Raw genomic sequence first — 21,700 nt, forward strand, 5'->3', positions numbered from 1 at the left:
TGATTTAACTGGTTATATAGTCTGTGAATTTCTTAAACTATTAATATATATTTTGAGTTGTAAAACTTAGAAATAAAACTACGATAAACTTTATATTTAAAGTGAATAATATTTTGATAATGGATCAAACTATTAGATCAGATATTACATGAACTTATCTTAAGATCACTTTTACCCTAGTTATATAATACAAGAATAGTTATTCTTGGATGCCTCATCTAGCTCTGCTTAGTGCTTTATATTTATATAATATAAGTGATAAAGTTATTCACAAATATGTTGTTAGGGTAATCCTAATATAAATATGATTATATATATTTATTTTTATTCTAAATTTACAACAATAAAATAATTACATTAATTACATATGATTGATTTGACCTGAAATAATAATTTTCTCTTCATAGCCATATAATAGAATATGAAAATAATTTTATAAAATTTTAAGAAGTTAAACTGTCAAATAGTCTTTCTCACTCTTTTTAAATGATAAAAATTTTATTTATATTTTGATTAAATTGTAAATACGTGATTTGTTTAATTAATGATTAAATATTTTATCATTGAATAATTAGCTCCTTTTGAATTACGTCTATAAATTTGAATAAAAAAAGTTTTATTACATAATAGTAAATAAATAATAATATTTATTAATTAATTTTATGTAATAAATAAATTATAATCGAAATGAACATAAAAATGATTGTGTAAATTTATACAATAATGTAAAAATTAAAACAAAACCTACATTTTGGCACCAGCACCGATGCTTGAGCTGCCAGATGGCCCATTGCAAACCGTTCGTGATTCCTTGACCGTCAAAGACCGGTCACCATGCTTTAATTTTCTCCAACAAATCAATTTGTATAGGTTGGGAAGGAGAATATTATTGGATATTCACTGAATAAAAAAAAAAGGAAAGAGGAAAATATAATAACTCAAAAGATGTGTTTGTGGCTTTCCAGAACACTTAGGCGCGTGAAGATGTTATCAAACTACAAGGAGAAAATTGTCATAAAACCTTTTAATATCATCGTACCGCCCACGTGTTCCACTCTCCTTTTGATAAATAAAAAAGATGATTCCTTACTCTTCACCTCTAAAATTCTATTTTTTTACTCCGTCGTGATTATTAAAATTGTTAATAATTTTTATTAATCTTTTTATAAAATTAATAAAAAAATAAAAAACGCCATTTATTTTTATATAAGCTAAATAATATTTATCTTTCAAAATTTTAAGATACCTTACCACGTGCACGAGCCTCAAATATATTCAAATCCGACACCTTTTTTATTTTTAATGCCGTAAGAATGAAGAAAAAAAATCAGAAACAAAAATGAAAAGTATAGAATTGCCACGGTGAAATTGTAACTAGGTTGTACTAAGTGGCAGCGTGAGAGTAATTTCCAAGATAAGAGAGGGTTTTTTGGTAATTTCATTCTTCAACCGAGTTCGCTGTTTCGGTCTTCTCCTCTCATGGATTATTTCCTCTTGGTCTCGTTTTCAGAGAAAAAGCAACTAAAAAACTGTTTCGTTTTTTCCAGGAGGGAGAAAAACATTTTTGTATATTTAAAAGTAATACTTATCTGGAGACAGAAATAATATATTTATATATACACACACCTATATTTGGGCAATAAATGGAGGAGATGGGTGAAGGTAGACTCAAAGCTATGGGCTCAGCTTCAGCGATTGCGGAGCCCATCAAAGATCTCACAACTAAGACCAAAGAAGAAGGCGAGCTCTCTTCATCAGACGACGACGTATTCTAGCTTCCAAATCCCTAATGTTTTGCCTCCGCTTCTTAATTCTAACATTCGTTTAACCACTTTCGTCCAATAGCACTTTTTTTCTTTCTTATGTTTTTAATTACTTGTTTGCTGTTTGCTTGATGGGAAAAGAAGATAGTATCGTCTCGCTTCTTGAAGACTTGCACTCTATTTGGTCAACGAAGAAGTATTTGTTTTCCATCTTTAAATTTCAAAATCTTTGACCTAGAATTGTATTCTTAGAACTAAATTTTTCCTTTTTATGGAAATATTTGCATTATTCGCACTTATCTAGCATCAGATCAATGTAATTTGAATGCTAGTTAGCCATCGTTAGCACTTTGATTGATCTTAGTTGAGACCTAGTGATATAATTTTTTTGGAAGTCTGAAAATGTGCTGTTGGTTTAATTCGAGTTGGTTGGATTCTAGTTTAATGCTTAAGAATTGTTTTAGTAAAATTGGTGTTATTTACATGTTTCTCATAATTGAATATTACTGAGTAAGCGATTTTGTTCCGTAGGAACATCCTGCTAGCTCTGTTGGACCATCTATTGGTACTGTCGCCCTTCCTGGAGGGTCCCCATTTACTACTACTGTGACAAGCAACCAAACTGAAGGGACTGGGACAGGTAAGCCTTACCGGACATAGCATGTGAGAATCAGGTTTTTTATGTATCGGGTTCTTTAATTGTCATATCTTTATCTTTTGTGTCCAACTTCTATCACTTTTTAGGGTAGTGTCAGTATCTTTTATATATATATATATATATATATATATATGGCTCCTAGTTAGATTCTTAGACTTTTAAAATTACTTGTAATATATTCTATGGGTTTAATGATGTATGGGCATATGATTTTTGAATATATCAAAATGGTAATGTGCCAGTACATTTAAAATGAAATTAACAATGATGATGATGGTTTTGGAAACATATTAACAACTTATATTCGTTTTCTACGGATATATCCTTTTGCTCTGTAAAGATGAAGTTGGACTCGAACCTACTGTGGCACATATGTTTCTTTTTTAACTCCTTGTGCATTGTTTATCGTTTTCATAGGTTTTGCTTTGTGACTGTATTATTGGTTGATACTGTGCGCACTTGTGAACGGCAAAGTGCTTGTCCCGAAATTATCTTTTGATGGGTCTATATCTACTCTGCAGTGAAGACAGTTTCGGCTGGTAATCCTTCCAGCTCCATTGGTATTCAGTCCCGAACTTCCATTCAGCCAACAAATCAAAAGAGTTTTGAGAAGAATCGAATGAAATTTAAATCTGGTAATCCTGGATGGTTTCCTAATTCAGGGCTGAACAATAACCTGGTGATAAGCTTCTCAGATGGAGACAGTGGCAGTGACACTGATGATTACCAGCAAGAAAAAACAGCTGTGACTAAATCCAACACAACTGGAGTGGATAGCTATGAACAACGACCTGCTATATCAGTGGTGAAAACACGTAAAATACATCAAAATACAAAAAATGCAAACAAAATAATACCCAAGAAGTTATCTTCAAATCGCATATTTGTCTCCTCAATTACAAAAAATCATGGGGGAGGCAATTCCAGGGATGCAGAGCGAGGATCTCGAGGTAGAAATTTTAATAACCCTAAAAAAAATTTAGGAAGCCAAGAGCATGGTTTTGACCTAAGAGTGGGTTTGAAAAACAGTAAGCTTCAGGACTTGAGGCAGCAGATAGCACTTCGGGAAACTGAACTAAAGCTTAAAGCTGCCCAACAAAATAAAGATATGGCTGTTGTACAATGCAGGAAGGATAATGCTATGAATCTAGGCAATGAAGCAGCAAGGAAATATCAATCGCCTTCTGCTGATGTTGGACAGTCAGAACAAAAAGAACCTGACAAGAAACGCTTTAAAGGAAGTGGATCTTATTCTCACCAGCTAACTTCAGATAGCCTTCAAGAAATTCCTGTTGCAACATCTATTATGCCAGTGAAAGAGCCTACATTAGAGAACAGTATGCATGTCAGGAAAAAGGTTGATCTTATCCAGAAAGACATTTCTGTAAGCAGAAGAGAGTCAAGCATTGTTAAGCAGCACAAGCAGGATGATAAACATATTGAGGCTATACCAGAAAATGTACCGAGACCAGAGAAAGATGGTAAACATTTTTTTATTTTTTCAATAATGGAAATCTTATTATATAGAACATTTGAGATGCAATAACAAATAGGACGAACCTTTTCTGCAGTTGCTGATATCAATTCTGATAAGGATAGGAGGCCTGACCCTGTTGTGTTAAACCAAATGGCAGCACCAGAAAATACAATATCCAGTTCTTTTGCAAAGAACTTAGTAAGTTAATGTTTGAGGAATACATTGCTTAAGGTTTTTAAGTTAATTTTGTGATTGTATGGTTGACCTATAAGATCTGCTGTCTTGCTCTTGTGGATCTTTTTTACCACAATTGCTCTATGTTTATATATTTAGCAAAATTTGCTTGGCCTTGCTTATATTATAGGTTTCTCACAGTCATGATTGGTATTGTATGACTTATGTAATGGTACTATGGTGGCAAGGATCATGTGCATTTGCTATTTTAGTGAGATAAATTGTCACCAAGCTTCATGAAATATTGTACATTTTTTTAAATTTTTTAGTAATACTAGAAGAATGTTGTTACCTACTGGTGTAAATGGACTTGTGTTGTTGAACCATATTATATGCTTGTAATAACAGTTTTTACTGTAAAAATCATTGTCTACCAATAGGGTGAAAATTTATCTCTTCCCAGAAATTAGGTTTGGAAGCTGTCGTACTATTGTTGCAAATAGATCGCTGTTGGCCATTTTTCTGGAATTTAATAGTTAGTTCAAACAGTAATTATTGCTTGAATGATTGCTGTAGCAGAATCACTTAATTATTGATATCATGTAACTTTACAGGATAAAATGGTAGTAAATCATCCGATTACAATTGGTGGACATCCTTCTCCAATTTTTTGTCCAAACAAAGCAACTGGAGAACAGAATGTAATAAAGAGCAGTGACCATTGTAAACCTGTATCTTGTGATAAGACAATTGATTCTTCGTTCCATAACTTATGCCAGTTTTATTTCTAGGATCCTTATAGATGAATGGAGGTCTACAGTGTTTATTGTAGATCTTTCAATCTTTTTCTTCCAGTCTAAATGTGTCGAAACTTTCTTTCAGGTGAGTAATGCAAGCTTGTGGAACTGTCTGGCTGATGCCAATGTCTCAGGGCGCGGAAATATGGATGTACAATCAATAATTGACATGGAGGAATTGATGGACAAAGAGCTGGAGGAAGCACAAGAGCACCGGCGCATGTGTGAAATTGAAGAAAGAAATGCTCTTAAAGCTTATCGTAAGGCCCAGAGGGCTTTGATTGAAGCTAATGCGAGATGTACTAAACTTTATCGCCAGAGAGAACTATATTCAGCCCGCTTTTATTCATTTATGATGGATGATTCGAACTTACTATGGTCTAGTAGGCTGCATGAACCTGTTGGGAATGGGTTGAATTTGTCAAATCATGTATCTGAAAATGTGGACTTAATCCCGGCATCGAGCCATCAGGTGCAATCTGCCTATGATGGATTTAATCGGCCAGGTTATGGTTCAAATATCCAATGTGTCAATGGTGCTCCACTCAGTACATCTTATCAGCACGCAAGCAGACAAAATTTGGGGTCTGAACCTTGCAGTGAGCCAGATGCTAGTACATCAGAGCCATTGCCTCATAAAACTAAGAAAGTTTTTCATGGACTAAGCTCTCTGTCCAATGAATTAAATGTTTCGGCTGATGAAAATGAAGAGACATTCCCCTTGGACCATGAATATGTTCAACACAACTTTGAAGATAATCAAAAGGAACAGACTTGTGAAGGAAGGCTAATTGACAAAAATAGCATTGCCAAGGAAAAGTCATCTATTGATGGTTCCAAGGATTCAATAAAGAGAGACGAAGCGACATTAAGGTCTGAGATGTTTGCACAGCTCGGAATGAGAATTTTGTCAAAGAATAGTGGTTCATGTTACAATACGGAGCCTTCTGTAGAACGAGGGCCTGAAAATGACCTTGGAAGTGACAAAATGCATACAAGTAATGTGAGCATTCCATCTTCAGAAGGAGGACAAAGCCAGCAGCATTATATTGGAGGTGATTTCTTTGGACAGATGTTTGTGGTCGGCATTTGGTCTGTAGAATATTATTTGATTTTTAGTGTGTCCTGCTGAATCTAGAGTTTGATTGATCATCCCAATTACTAATATAACTGTGTTTATTGCTATGAAATGATATTATTACTATAAGCATTGAAGTTAATTTACAGTTACTATTATTTTTTTCTCTTGATTAAGGTTAAAGGTGTCTTTAACTAATGGAAAACTGTGGTTGTTATTACTATTGTATTTAGAAGCTACAATTTTTTTGGTTGTTTTTATTGTCATTATTGTTATTGTTATTCTTTACCACTTACAACAATTTCATTTTTTAAATTTAGGCACAGATAAGCCAGTAAGAAGTTTTAGTGAGACTCCTGTTCAGAGCCATGATCAGTGCAATGCTGAAAATATTTCATTGGAGTTTCACGCTACCACTGATTTTAAGGAAAATGAAAATTGCATAAGAGCTCACCATTCAACAGCTTTTGTTTTATTTTCTCCTTCAGTTCTAAGAAGTGTGTTTGGTCATCTGAAAGTTGGATCATCGGTTGATATATTAAATATGGCTGAAAATCAACACAATCACTCTCATAACTTCTATGGTGAAGAGGGTGCTTGTGTCAACTCTAATGAATCTCTGGATTGGTATTTGATGGGAAACTCAAACCAGGAGAGTCTTAGTAGTTTCTTTGGGAGAGCATATGGCTCTTATACCTGCAATCCATTTTGGCCACTCTGTATGTATGAGCTTCGAGGAAAATGCAACAATGATGAATGTCCTTGGCAACATGTGAAGGACTTCTCAAATGGAAGTATGTGTCAGCATCAGCATGATGATTCTGGTAGTGGCAGTAATTATCCCAATAAAGATTTCTGTTGTCTTTTGCTTTTTGCTTTCATATTTTACCCATTTGCTCGTGCAGATTGTCAGGTTGAATCAACAATACATCAACAGGGTTCTATTGGTACTTTCAAGTGTCATGATAATTTGACTACACCAATTTATATAGTTGGTTTAGATATTTTGAAAGCTGATTCACATTCATATGAGTCTATTATAGCTGGAAGGTGTGGACAATGCTGGCAGAAGTGTTTCAGTATTACCCTAGCCTTATCAAATATGTTTCAGATGGATTTACCTGCAGAATTCTTGAATACTGGTGATGGACGTATTGAGGTGTGCGGGGGTTGGAATAGACAATCCTCTTATTTTCAGAGTAGAGATGGCATAATGGTTTGTGTATAACATTCTAATTATATTCTTTATTGTTACACCACTTTGGTTCATTGCATTGGACATACATATATAAATCAATTTTTAATGTTAATAAAATTTTCTGAGACATATATGATAATTGCTTGTATTCATTTACAAATGATAGCTGCTTTTCTTGAGTTGTTTGTTTCACAGTCTTATTCATGGTTTCCTTCTTGCATGGTATACCTAGAATCATCTTAAACAAGCTTTGCCTAATAATGTACAATCTGTGGAGTTGGCTCTTCTTTTTCTCAACCAGGAGGCTGGCAGATTAGAGGGTATAAAAAAGGTAACACTTACCTGATTACATCATTAACCTGTTGTATTATGATCATGATTATAATCTTTTATCCTGTAATTGTCTCAAATTCTTAAGTGTTGCAGGCTCTCTATGTATTGTCACGAGCTCTTGAGGCAGATCGATCATCAGAAATTCTTTGGATTGTTTATCTGCTTATATATCACAGCAACACAGTGCCATATGGGAGGGACGACATGTTCTTTCATGCGGTATGCTATCATTTTAAATCTATTTTTTTAAGGACTGGTACCAGGAAGAGTAAGTCTGTTTCTGCATGTTTTTTTGCTGAATGCCTATTGTTTCTGTTGATTTTATGGCATCTCAGTATTTGTATAATGCTGTTAGTCCTGATAACAATGCTGTATATGGTAACTATAAATACAACTCTCTTTGACCATATTTTGGCCGGTCAATAATTGGAGGGGATTTTCATATAGATGGGGTTTCATAATCTGGCTTACTCCTGATGTCACACTTAATGTATATTATATCTTAAAGTTATGTATTAAAATCTAAAATTGAAATACAAATTCTTCTATGGAAATACTTCTCCTCTGTGTCTTCAGGTCAAACACAATGAAGGATCTTATGGACTCTGGCTTATGTACATCAACAGTCGGATACAACTTGATGGTCGGTTGGATGCATATAATGATGCTCTTTCAGCACTCTGCCGCCATGCGTCTTCCTCTGAAGGAGATGAAAGGCACGCTAGTGCATGCATTTTAGACCTGTTTTTGCAGATGGTGGAGTGTTTGTGCATGTCTGGGAATATTGAGAAGGCCATCCAGAAAATCTGTGGACTCTTCCTTGCTGCAACAAGTTCTAAAGAAGCTCATAGTTTGTTGCTCTCTGATATCCTCACATGCTTAACCATTTCTGACAAACTTATATTCTGGGTTTCTTGTGTGTATTTAGTTATTTACAGGAAACTGCCTAATGCTGTTGTACAGCGGTTTGAATGTGAGAAAGAACTCCTTGCAATTGAGTGGCCTTCCATTCACTTGCTAAATCATGAGAAGCAGAGGGCTGTAAAGCTGGTAGAAACAGCAGTGGATTCTGTTGAATCTTATTTCGATGGTGAATCACCCGAGATTGAATCAAATATCAGATCAAGGCAACTTTTTGCTGTTTGCCATGTTAGGTGTATGGTGGCACTTGATGACTTGGAATGCAGTTGGAACTTGTTGGACAAATACATTAAGTTACACCCATCTTGCTTAGAGCTTGTTCTGATATCAGTGCGCTTGCAGAAGCGTGATTGTGGTGATTCCAGTTTTATGGGGTTTGAGGAAGCTCTGTTGAAGTGGCCTAAAGAAATCCCTGGAATTCAGTGTATCTGGAATCAATATGCTGAGTATGCCCTCCTGAATGGAAGACCTGGTTTTGCGAAAGAACTTATGGACCGTTGGTTTCACTCTGTTTGGAAGGTTCAATACTCTGAAGTTGACATTTTGGGTACCAGGGATGGCGAGATCTCTCATGGCTCACTAGAATCCACTTCAGCATCAAATCTAGACTTTTCAGCATCTCGTGAAAACCAAATGGATGTGATGTTTGGATTGCTTAATCTCTCTCTCCATAAGTTATTGCAGAACCATTTCAATGATGCTAAGTTAGCTATTGATAAGGCTTTGAAGGTTGCATCTCCTGAGCATTTTAATCATTGTGTTAGAGAACATGCCATGTTTTTGCTTACTGATAAGTCAGGACCGAAGGGAGATGCATTACTAAACCTTCTGAAGTGTTATTTGGACAATGCCCACTCTTTTCCTTTCTCTGAACCGTTGCCTAGACACTTCATTAACAACATGGATAAGCCAAGAGTCCGACAGCTAGTTACTAACCTGATATGTCCAATATCAACTGATTTTTCTCTGGTGAATTTGATTCTTGAAGTGTGGTATGGTCCATCTCTTTTACCCCAAATGTTTAGTAAGCTAAAGGATCTAGTTGATTTTGTTGAAGCCATTATGGAGATTGTACCATCCAACTATCCATTGGCGTTTTCAGTTTGTAAGCTGCTTAGTGGAGGTGATAACCCTGACCATGTTTCACCGGCCAGTGTTTTGTTCTGGGCCGCCTCAACTTTGGTTACTGCACTTTTCCAAGCCATGCCTATTGCTCCAGAGTATGTATGGGCAGAAGCTGCAGATATTTTGGGCAATGTAAGCAGTATCAATAGCATCTCCGTGAGGTTCTTCAAGAAAGCCTTATCTGTATACCCATTCTCTCTCAAATTGTGGAAATGCTATTATAACCAATCTAACTCTAAAGGAGACAAGAGCTTCATTGTTGAAGCGGCAAGAGAAAAGGGTATAGAACTTATTTGAAGTCTTCTATTAAATTTTGCTCAGTTCCAAGGAAACTTTTAGTTCAGATATGATGATTACTGGTTGGGAAGTTTGTAGATATAAATTAGAGCAATGTTATGCATGCTCACTTTAAATACACAAATGGATACATACTTAATGTGTGTCATCATGTGATTGTATATTACTTGATTATTAATTCAAAATCACCAATTACTTGAAGACACATATTAAATGTGCACTTATTTGTATATTTAAAGTGGGTATCTATAGTTTTTTTTTGTATAAATTATCATCTATGTATGAATTGCTGGCAAGATACCTGGACACCATTTTTGTTATTAATGTTGAAACTAGGAAATTTATGAAGATCGCAATGTGGGTTAGTAGGTTTTAGTATCTATCGGTTAGGTTTCTACTTTGTGAAAGTCACTTGAAGTTACTGCCTCCCTTTTTTAATGGGTCTTTTTTGGGTTCAGTTTGGTTCATCTCTTTTGTTGTTTACCATTTTTCCTAGTTTCCCTGAAAAATAGATGACAAGCTTTGAGCAATTTTCTCAGGTTCTGCGTAATTGTAAGTACTAGTTCATAGAGTTAAAAGAATTTTGTTTTATTGCAACTTTATCGTACCTCGTCTTCCGGATGATGCTACTTTTTAAGGAAACTGAAGACGTTTGATCCGCGAAGAATGAACTTCACCTTTCATCGGGGTTATAACATTTTACTTTATTAATTTTTTATTTATATTTTAATAAGTTTTGGATCTGTTAAGGGTATTATGATAAAATAAAATAATAAGCTTTTTGGGTGTATCTGTTACTATTCTCAAACTTGTGGATAAAATTGTCATGGCTCCACTCTTCATCCTCTTCCATAGAAGCATGGCGCTGCAGAAAATGTGCCTGGATTTTGTAACGGGACAAAGCAAAATTATCAAGAAAGACATGCATCAATAAGTTAGGTGAGCTCTCATACATCTTCACATGCAAAACAATCAAAAGGAACATATAGGCGTCAAAACACTAAGTGGGTACCCTATCAAACGCTTTTTTATGTACATAACTCATATCTTATTTTAGTATTCCATGGAACTCTCATCTCTTTTCTCGATGACATCATACTTATTTCATCTCATAATTGTATTCATTGCACACAACTTCTTCATTGAGAATTTTCTCTACAAATTATAATTTTAAAAAATTTAGGGATGATAATGAAAATTTGTAGAGATTTTGAAAAAAATTGGGGTTATTTTTAAAAGTTTTAAATTTTAATATGCCTTTCAATAGTTTTAAAAACTATAATTATATCCCAAAAAATATAAAATGTAACAAATTAGGACATAAAATCATATTAAAACTATTAAGAGTATAAATATATTTTTAAAAATATATGCATGAATATTAATTTTTGAAACAAGATAGGAGAAATGTCTATTTGTCCCTAGTATAGTTTGAAAAATAATGTTCACACCCCCACTTTTACTTTATATTGTAATATTTAGATAAAATAATATAAATACTCTTTGAATGTTAAAAGGCCAAACGACTATTTCCCACCTAAGGTTTGATGTTTTCTCAAGTTTCTACCCTTTAGCTATAAAAATACCAAATACTCACCCATGACCGGTTAGATTTAACAAAACCCTAACGGTGGTAAGGGTAAAATCGTTATTTTCGCTATAATATTAAAAATAAACTAAAATAGAACTTAATTTTGCCCCCCTAAACTTTAAAAACTAAAATTTTTCCTCAGCTTAAGTTTTAAAAAATGACAGTTTCACCCTAGGGTTTGGTTTTGAAATCTTCGGCGACCGTTCCGGCTCCATTGCCTACGGCCTCTCCCTCCCGAAGCAGCCTCTCCTTCCGACGAATGCTTTCCTCCCGTTTGGAGGTTCGATCGGCTTCGTCTTCGCCTTGGGAGACGAAGTTCTTTGTCTTCACCTTGGGAGATGAAGTTCTTCGTCTTCCCAGATGAAGACGAAGCCGTTGTCTTCGTCTGGGAAGACAATCGTCTTCCCAGAAGAAGACCTCTGGGAAGACGACGGCTTCGTCTTCACCTGGGAAAACGAAGAACTTCGTCTCCCAAGGCGAAGACGAAGTCGATCGAGCCTCCAAACGGGAGGAAAGCATTCGTCGGAAGGAGAGGTTGCTTCGGGAGAGAGAGGCCGTCGGCAATGGAGTCGGAACGGTCACGGAGATTTTAAAACCAAACCCTAGGGTGAAACTGCCATTTTTAAAAACTTAGGCTAAGGGAAAATTTTAGTTTTTAAAGTTTAGGGGGGCAAAAAGAGATAAAATTTTCAGGCGTTAGAGTTTTGTTAAATCTAACCGGCCATGAGTGGGTGTTTGGTGTTTCCATAGTTAAAGGGAGGACATTTGAGAAAATATTAAACCTTGAGTGGGAAATATTCGTTTGACCATGTTAAAAACTAATGGTTGACTTTAATGGAGAAGTGGTAAATTGGCTTTTTCAAACTTAATGAGTAGCACACTGTCACTTCAACAAACCTTGGGTGGGACATAGTCATTTGGCCTATACAAATTACAGGAATTAACTGGAATTTTCCACAAGTAGTGCGTCTATCTATCAGGGGTTCAAACGACATGTAGCCAAATGTGTGGCTTGTTTGAATACATTTACCTGTTGATGGTTAATTTTCAAATGGTCCTCTGAGGGGTTTTTTTTTTTAATTTGAAATGTGGTTAGTTTTATAAATTTAACCTAGGTTAACCACTGACGTACTTCTCTTTTATTTCTGAGCTTTTATTTCAAAGCCTCCTATGAAAGCTTAAACCCTCCAAACCCTAATTTTAATTAATATTATTTTGAATATCTGATAATTCATAATGAAAAATCTGAAACTCTACTCAGAGGTTTCTCTGAATCTGGAGTTACCATCAAAGGAAGAAACTCTGCTGTTCTCAGCTTTGGACATCGAGCGGAACCGATTATTCTTCGCTTCTTCGGCCAATAAAATTTACAGCTCTCAGCTTTCTTCTTTTCAAGTAAGCTCTTTCTTTCTCTGTTTCTCTTATTTCAATTATATTATATTATAAAGAAAAAGTTTGTCGTTATAAAAAACATTGTCACTGGATATTATGCTTCCGGAGATTAAATTAGAGCTTTTAGTAAGGCTCAATCTACGTCCGGTAACATTACCGTTTTAATATTTTGTGATAAATGAAGAATTTTTGGTTCTATGTGATAATGCTTTTGTAATAACTTTTATTACAATCGTCATGTTGTCTCTGGCCTCGTACCTTTACCAAGTTAGTACAGTACTGAAATTAGATATAGAGTTATATCAGTTTATGTTATGTGGAGCTGTGTGTGTTGTATGTTTGAGGCATGCTTGAGCTCTAGGACTAAATTTCATGGCAGCTGATATCTGTCTTTTGGAAAACTATCTTTTTTCTTTTTGAAAAAACTAAATTCATGTACATACAGAATGAAGGAGTGCCAGCCAAGACCTCAATTTCTGCTGAAGTTGATCAAGTTGATTTGGATGCTGGGGACTTCATTACATCATTTGATTATCTTATGGAGAAAGAAGCACTGATAGTGGGAACTTCTGATGGACTTCTACAGCTGCATTCCATGGATAGTAATTCAACAGAAGTTGTTGGTAAGGTTGAGGGTGGTGTTAAGTGCATATCACCTAGTCCGGATGGAGATCTGCTTGCGGTAATTTCTGGTTTTGGGCAGATCCTAGTGATGACTCATGATTGGGATTTATTGTATGAGAATCCACTGGAGGATCTTCCTGAAGGTGTTGACGTATGTAAGGACCTTTTTCCTTTATTATCTGATTATTTAACTCCTTTTTCCATACATCTGTTGAAGCATGGGGACATTACAGGTTTCTGATATGTACTGTTTGGTCAGTGAGGATAAAGAAATTAGACAAATACATTGTGTACATAATTGATGCTTGGATGTTTGGGACCAAATAAGGTCCTAACAAGGAAATATCTTTAGCTAATTAGCATGCTATATATCCATTCTGAAAATTTCATAATTGTTTGATTGCATTTATTTGCCTATATTATCTCCACTGTGGATAGCATTTGTGTGCTCAGATGTGCCATTATATACTTCCTCATATGACAATGTAATTCTGGATCTTTGTTATGCTTGGAAGATTTATGGGCCAGGCCTTGGCTTCATTTCAGGTGAAACTGATTTTTCTTCCACAAATACATCTGAGAGTCCCATTTCATGGCGAGGTGATGGGAAATACTTTGCCACTCTAAGTAATTCAAGCAGTTCTACTTCCTTGCATAAGAGCCTTAAGGTTTGGGAACGAGATTCTGGGACATTGCAAGCTTCTTCAGAACCACAGGTATTCATGGGAGCAGTTTTAGAATGGATGCCCAGTGGAGCAAAAATTGCAGCTGTTTATGACAGAAAAGTGGAAAATAAATGCCCTTCTATAGTTTTCTTTGAGAGGAATGGGTTAGAAAGAAGTTCCTTCAGCATTAACGAGCAAATAGATGCAACTGTAGAAATTTTGAAGTGGAATTGCAGCTCAGATCTTCTTGCAGCTGTTATCAGGTGTGGGAATTATGACTTTGTTAAGATCTGGTTTTTCAGCAACAATCACTGGTATTTAAAGCATGAAGTTAGATACTTGAGGCAGGCTGGCGTGAGGTTCATGTGGCATCCAACAAAGCCATTGCAGTTGATATGTTGGACTCTTGATGGGCAAATTACAATTTGTGACTTTATCTGGACAACAGCTGTCATGGAGAACTCAATTGCATTAGTCATTGATGGCTCCAAGATTCTTGTAACCCCTCTTTCTTTATCCTTAATTCCACCTCCTATGTGTTTATTTAGCCTGACATTTCCATCTGCTGTCTGTGAGATGGCTTTCTATACCAATAGTTCTAAGAATTGTCTGGCTGCATCTTTGTCAGATGGTTGTTTGTGTGTTGTGGAGCTTCCTTCATCTGATATGTGGGAAGAAATGGATGGCAAAGAATTTTGTGTTGAAGCCTCCATTTCTGATATAGCATTTGGATCATTCATACATCTAATATGGTTGGACTCACATATTCTCCTTTCTATTTCGCCTAATGGGTTCAGGCATTGCAGTTCCTCTTTTCAAGCTGCATCAAGTGAGGGTGCACTTCATGGTTTCTATATTCAGGAGATTACACTTGAGTGTTCTGAGAATCAAGCCCCAGGTTTAATTACTTGTTCTGGCTGGCATGCTAAAATTTCCTACCAGAATTCCCTAGAAGGGTTTGTGATTGGCATTGCTCCAAATCCTGCTAAAAGATGTTCAGCATTTGTTCAGTTTGATGGTGGAAAAATTGTTGAGTACACTTCAAAAGTAGGCCTAACCAGAGATACTGTAAAACATGATGACATAAACTTTTCATCATCTTGTCCTTGGATGAGTGCGGTTCTGGTTGGTAGTGATGGGCCATTGAAGCCTTTGCTATTTGGACTTGATGATGTTGGTCGGCTGCAAGCTAGTGGGAAAATCATATGCTACAACTGCAGTAGTTTCTCATTTTACTCAAAATTGGGCGACCAAGTGATCTCACATTTGATCCTTGCAACTAAACAAGATTTACTCTTTATTGTAGATATTAGTCATATATTGTGTGGAGAATTAGAGTTGAAGTATGAAAACTTCATGCATGTTGCTAATAGAAGAAAAGAAGAAGAAAGCATTAGCTTTATAAATATTTGGGAAAGAGGTGCCAAAATTGTTGGTGTACTGCATGGAGATGAAGCTGCAGTCATATTACAGACAACCCGGGGAAACCTAGAATGCATCTATCCTAGAAAATTGGTACTATCTTCAATCGTCAATGCGTTGATCCAATGTCGCTTCAGAGATGCATTAGTTATGGTGAGGCGGCATAGGATTGATTTTAATGTTATTGTTGACCATTGTGGTTGGCAAGAATTTCTCCAATCAGCTTCGGAGTTTGTTAAGCAGGTTAAGAATTTGAGCCACATAACTGATTTTGTTTGTGCCATTAAGAAAGAAAATATTATACAAACTTTATACAAAAAATTTGAATTTCTCTCTGTGCAATGCCATGAGGAGTCTAAAGATGTGCAAGCCAATTTCAGGGATTCCGATGCTAACAAGGTATCTTCAGTCTTGCTGGCCATAAGGAAAGCTCTTGAGGAACAGGTACCAGAAAGTCCAGCCAGGGAACTGTGCATTTTGACTACTCTAGCTCGTAGCGATCCCCCTGCTCTTGAAGAGGCTTTAGAAAGAATAAAAGTTATTCGTGAAACTGAATTATTAGGTTCTAATGACCCAAGGAGAGCGTCTTACCCTTCTGCTGAAGAGGCCTTGAAGCATCTTCTGTGGTTATCAGATCCTGGGGCCGTTTATGAAGCTGCTTTAGGCCTTTATGATTTGAACCTTGCTGCTATTGTAGCATTAAATTCCCAAAGGGACCCAAAGGAGTTTCTTCCTTTTCTTCAAGGATTGGAACGCATGCCAGCTCTCTTGATGCGCTATAATATTGACCTTAGTTTGCATAGGTTTGAGAATGCTCTTAAACACCTTGTTTCCTTAGGTGATGCTTACTATGCAGATTCTTTGAACCTCATGAAAAAGTATCCTCAACTCTTTCCACTGGGGCTTCAACTGATTACAAATCCTGTCAAGAGAGGACAAGTCCTCGAGGTTTGGGCAGATCATCTTAGTGATGAGAAATGCTTTGAGGATGCTGCTACAACTTATTTATGTTGTACTAGTTTGGAAAAGGCTATGAAGGCATATCGTGCTTGTGGTAATTGGAGCGGGGTACTGACAGTTGCTGGGCTTCTCAAATTGGGAAAAGAGGAGGTAGTACAACTGGCTCATGAACTCTGTGAAGAATTCCAAGCCCTAGGTAAACCAGGGGAAGCTGCCAAAATTGCTTTGGAATATTGTCAGGATGTTAACAGTGGGATAAATTTGTTAATTAGTGCAAGGGACTGGGAGGAAGCTTTGAGGGTTGCTTTCATGCACACGAGAGAAGATTTAATCTCAGAAGTGAAGAATGCATCTCTGGATTGTGCAAACACTATGATTTGTGAATACAAGGAAGGCTTGGAGAAAGTAGGAAAGTACTTGGCCCGCTACTTAGCTGTTCGACAAAGAAGATTACTGCTTGCAGCAAAACTTCAGGCAGAGGATCGAACAGTGCATGATCTTGATGATGATACTGCTTCAGAAACTAGTAGTGCTGTCAGTGGAATGAGTGTGTACACAACAGGGTATTGCGTTTATGTCATATGCATATCCTCCTTAGTTCATCTTTCTTTACTAGTCTCTTGGTTTTTGCAGTTTCTCATTTAGCTTAATTAGTGATACAGTTTGTTAAATGATCTGGTTATTCTGTGACTAAACTGAATATTTTAAACTCCTTTTTTTTCCCTTTTTATTAACTTTCATTTTCATTTGCAAATGCTTGTTTCTTACATCAGTTTTGAGTTGCTTCAAGTGGTTGTATTTTTCCTTGAACAGGACGAGGAAGGGCTCTGCTGCTTCCACCACCTCAACTGCGGCTAGCAGGGCAAGAGATGCAAGGCGCCAGAGAAACAGAGGGAAAATCCGTCCTGGAAGGTAATTCGTGTCATTTAGGCTTTTGGACATCGTATTTCTTTATTGGTTGATATAAATCATCTCTGGTCACAATCTTATCAGTGTACTTGTGCATTTTATAGCCCTGGGGAGGAGTTGGCTCTAGTAGACCATTTGATGGGCATGTCTCTAACAGATGGAGCAAAGAATGAGCTTAGATCATTGTTAGTATCTCTTGTGATGCTTGGGGAAGAGGAAACTGCAAGGAAGCTGCAATGTACAGCTGAGAACTTTCAACTGTCGCAAATGGCAGCACACAAACTAGCTGAAGATACAGTGTCTAGTGATATCGTGAATGAACAAGCTCATAATTTGGAGCGTTACATTAAATTAGTAAGAAGTGAACTGAAAAGTTCAGAGGCCTTTTCGTGGCAATCAAAAGTATTCCGTTCTCCCTGACAAGGAAGTTTATCGAACTGGGGCACGCACACTTGTGCATATTAGATGGATAGAGGTGCTGGGATTGACTTCATATCTTGTTTAAATTTATGCTCCACTCACAATTGTTATGCATCTATAACTCACTTGGAGAAGTTACATTTATGCTTGTCCTGTAGCCGTGTACACATTTTTACGTTTTCTCAGTGTTGAAGTATCGGTAATTGATGATGAGCGATAATTCTGTTATGCATTAGACTGTTTTCTTTTTTAAAAAATTTTAGAAGAAGCAGCCGTTCATAGATTTTGTATCAGCTGCTTGATTTATTATATTTAGCATAGCTGCCCCGAAAATTTACTCAGGTTACATTGTATATTTTCTAGTAACTTAGGTTTTTTTTATTTTTTTTGGGTAACCGGGAAACCTGTTTGCATTGATTGGACGGGTAAACCCTGAAATACAGTGGCCGAATTCATGAGATGGGATATTAACAGAAGTGTGTTTTATGAGAACTGAAACTGTTGACTAGGCATGGATTTGAAGTCTTTACATGATGAAAGCCGATGAACGAGTCTTGTTGGTTTTTGTAGGGTCAAGTGCATTCGTTGTAACTCGGATGTTGTTGAAAGCGCATGCACCTTTGGGATGTTGTGTAGTAATTTGTGGATATTATTGCAGACTCGACTGTAATTTCTGGTTTTAATTACACTGAAGTTAAAACATGGAACGGAAGTTGGGATAAGATTTAAATGGAATATCACCGTGCAGTTTGGTTTGTAATTTGATTATAGTATAATACAAGAAAAGTGACCTATACAAATAAGAATACTAAAAACGTCACATAATATTTCATTTCGACTTTAAGATTCCTTCAAATCTTTTGAATATAGCTAAGTTTACAGAGTTATCCCTACCTATGAAACGTAAGTTGCACCTTCAGTCTTTGAGGCTGCATATTATTATATCTCTGCATGCCATTTATTTGATAAGGATTCATTCATTTTTTAATTTTCTTTCCTTGTTGAGATCCCACAAGACAAAATGGTATTCCTTTCAATTGAATTTTACATATTACACATGTATTTGATAAAAATACAGTCCAAGATCGAGATTTTCCAGGAACATTCCAAAATGACTTGGCACCATAGAGGGGGATAGAGGTACTTATTTATTCACAGGATTTCTATTTGAATTCTTTAACACGTACTTATGCACCTACTTTCATTTTGAAACATGGCCTTTATTATGGCTCATCTCTAATCACAGTACTTAATCATATTATTGTACTGAAATACAATGTGGAACTGTAAATGGCAGAAGCTGGAGCACTATAATGCTTATTTAATGAAAACAAATATGCATAACCAAATATTGACTTTATGTATAGCACACAATTGAACATCAGGACAGAGACAAGCAATAAAAGCTAAATTGCAACCTGTATCCCCACAAACCATCTTATATTAGTCTGTAAATATCACACCAGTGGGAATACCTCAATACCCAACCCATTAACCCGATTTAACAAATGAAGAACAGAGTTCAAAATTATGGCTCCACCAACCCAATATTAAACCATTTTTTTAAAGTCTCAAAAGATATAGACATTACATTAAGTGAACCATGTAGTATTGGTGTCTCCCATAGCACAACCATACGCAATTAATCTACTTTCAATTAGATCGGCTTCTAATGACATCAAGACCCATCTCAGTAGGATCAGTAGCCTGCAACTCAATCTGAATACCATCCAATTCTCTCTTAAACCTGTCCTTGGAGCTTGCATAAATCATCTTACTTCTCACTTTTGATGTGTCAGGAGACCTTAATATGTTTAATAATTGTAAGTGAATGCAATGATGAGGAGAAAAATTAGAATGAACACTACTAAAATAAATGAAAATAGAAGATGAAAACCTGTAACACAAAATTATTACCATGCAATGAAAACAATCTTGCTCTTCTGGCAGTTTTCTTCTGTGACAAAATCAAAGTCATAGATAGCATACCGACACTCATCAGCAGGAAGGCTGGCAGTAAAATTTTCATAACTATCAGTGGGTTCACCAAGCTTCTCCACAATTACTTGCTTCTGCTTCTCCTCAATCTTGAACACTATGAAGCGGTAAGTTCTTTTGGCTTTCAATTCTAAGAATTTCAGCTTGCAATCATCATGCACAGCCATCCCTGATGCTGCATTTGCCTGACAATACGACAAAAAAAGACATTATCAATTAGGAACTCAAATATATATACCACTAATAGATCAAAAATTATAAATTCTCCCAAATCTAATTAAAACACCTTGCTTAATCATGGAACTAGTACAAGAAACTATAAATAACAATTAATTAGAAGAAGCAGCATATCCACAGCTATCACATAAGATATAAATATTACAAAATATTTGAAAAATTAACTCATTGTACTGATTAAAATTAACCCTGCAAGAAGGAAGAAAAAAATACCGACCCTCATTACATCCATCTTTGTATACAGATAGCTCAGATTTGTGCCACATCAATAAACAATTCTCCAAGGATACCAAATTTAAAAAAAAAAAAAAAATCACCAAGTAAACCAGAACAGAATGGAACTTTTATTCCCATTTTACACGTATGTGGCACTAGACCATCAAATCTCAAGCATAAACTTTCATATTATTTGTCTTGAATGCACTACATTGAAATTATCCCTAACTATTTGAGCACACATTTCTTTCTGCTTGCAAATTATTCCTTCAACTTCCACAAAGCACCTAGTTGCTTGTGACAAACTTAACCAAAAAGACCTTATCTCTTAAATTGGCAAGCAACTCTCACCGTCGATACCACTAGAGCAACCAAAACAAAGAGAACCCTAATATCAAACCACTCGAGGCAGACCCTAAACTCAACCATCTGTCTAAAATTTATATGAGAATAGAAATGATTATTTCAAGGAACAAAAAAGTCCACCGCTAACGCCAAATAAAGTTGCATCACACAAACACATGCACACACTCACAAATATTCGCCAACAAGAACTTAAAGAAAAATAAAAAAACTTACACGTTCATCACATTCTATAAATACCAAAATCAGAAGCGATTATTGATCAAATCACACACAAAAAGAATCTAAAACAACATAAAAGAAAAAAGCTTCATTATCAAGTTATCGAGGCAAAAAAAAAAAAAATCTAGATCGCTGAAACCACACATCACACATTATTTGAACAAAAATATGAATGTCAAATTTACAAGAAATTAAAAATCGATACCACTGATCGAGCACCTAACAAAATAAATTTTACAGCGACTTAAACCAAAAATAATAATTAAAAATAAATTGCGCTGAACATCAAACAGTAGAGTGAAGTGATTGACTTAACGGAGGCGCTTACCATTTTTCCAGGAAATAACGGAAGACAAAGTGAGGGAAAGCGAGAGAAAATTTAGGGCTCCAGAGAGAGATATGGTTGATAAAGATAGTCTTTTTTTTTTTTTAAGTTCATTTGTTCCTTTTTTTTGTTTTTTTCTCTTTGCGCTTGATTTCTGCCTCGTGGCTTGTGCGTGGTGTGAACTGTGAAGGTATTCTTGTTAATGTAACGGTGACGGTCACAGGGGATCTCAGTGAGCGCAGAAGATTTTCCAATGACGTTTCTCCACGTAACTGATTTGTGTAAAGCACTGCCACGTCATGGGCGGTGAGGAAGTAAAGTGAGTCAAGCAATGTCAGATAGTAGAATCGATTCGACGCCATATTAGAGATAATTTCTCTATATTTTTTCGCACTTTTTCAAAAATTAATTAAGATGGTTTCAAAAATTAATTAAGATGGTGTGGTTCATCGAAACTATACACATATATTTTTTATATATAATTTATGTATAAAAATAATATATAATAATATAATTAAATAATTATAAATTAATA

At 35.8% G+C, this 21,700-nt stretch overlaps 3 protein-coding genes across 14 annotated transcripts; 2 read left to right on the plus strand and 1 right to left on the minus strand.

Annotated features, from left to right (window-relative positions):
• Window positions 1-1,511: 1,511 nt before the first annotated feature.
• LOC123227264 lies at window positions 1,512-10,169 on the plus strand. Of its 11 annotated transcripts, XM_044651993.1 has the most exons (11): window positions 1,513-1,766; window positions 2,295-2,403; window positions 2,943-3,902; window positions 3,975-4,096; window positions 4,687-4,851; window positions 4,955-5,924; window positions 6,268-6,771; window positions 6,853-7,163; window positions 7,378-7,476; window positions 7,572-7,697; window positions 8,055-10,169. In XM_044651993.1, exons 1-11 carry the CDS (start codon window positions 1,644-1,646, stop codon window positions 9,819-9,821), a joined length of 5,256 nt encoding a protein of 1,751 aa, XP_044507928.1. In that variant the 5' UTR covers window positions 1,513-1,643; the 3' UTR covers window positions 9,822-10,169. The 11 variants fall into 11 exon arrangements, with proteins under 11 accessions (XP_044507925.1, XP_044507928.1, XP_044507924.1 ...); XM_044651990.1 differs by having other exon boundaries at window positions 1,512-1,766; window positions 6,274-7,163; XM_044651989.1 differs by having other exon boundaries at window positions 6,268-7,163.
• A 2,371-nt stretch (window positions 10,170-12,540) lies between these two features.
• On the plus strand, window positions 12,541-18,032 carry LOC123227794 (elongator complex protein 1). Of its 2 annotated transcripts, XM_044652924.1 has the most exons (5): window positions 12,541-12,807; window positions 13,250-13,583; window positions 13,975-17,038; window positions 17,289-17,387; window positions 17,489-18,032. In XM_044652924.1, the coding sequence occupies exons 1-5, from the start codon at window positions 12,649-12,651 to the stop codon at window positions 17,802-17,804; spliced, it is 3,972 nt and encodes a 1,323-aa protein (XP_044508859.1). In that variant the 5' UTR covers window positions 12,541-12,648; the 3' UTR covers window positions 17,805-18,032. The 2 variants fall into 2 exon arrangements, with proteins under 2 accessions (XP_044508859.1, XP_044508860.1); XM_044652925.1 differs by lacking the exon at window positions 12,541-12,807 and having other exon boundaries at window positions 13,445-13,579.
• Window positions 18,033-19,141: 1,109 nt separating this feature from the next.
• LOC123226892 (actin-depolymerizing factor 2-like) lies at window positions 19,142-21,321 on the minus strand. Its single transcript, XM_044651453.1, has 3 exons — window positions 21,169-21,321; window positions 19,722-19,987; window positions 19,142-19,608 (listed from the first exon to the last, which is right to left on the minus strand). The coding sequence occupies exons 1-3, from the start codon at window positions 21,169-21,171 to the stop codon at window positions 19,458-19,460; spliced, it is 420 nt and encodes a 139-aa protein (XP_044507388.1). The 5' UTR covers window positions 21,172-21,321; the 3' UTR covers window positions 19,142-19,457.
• Between the last annotated feature and the right edge of the window lie 379 nt (window positions 21,322-21,700).

Source organism: Mangifera indica, chromosome 10 (assembly GCF_011075055.1).
Source record: "Mangifera indica cultivar Alphonso chromosome 10, CATAS_Mindica_2.1, whole genome shotgun sequence".
Classification (NCBI taxonomy): Eukaryota; Viridiplantae; Streptophyta; class Magnoliopsida; order Sapindales; family Anacardiaceae; genus Mangifera; species Mangifera indica.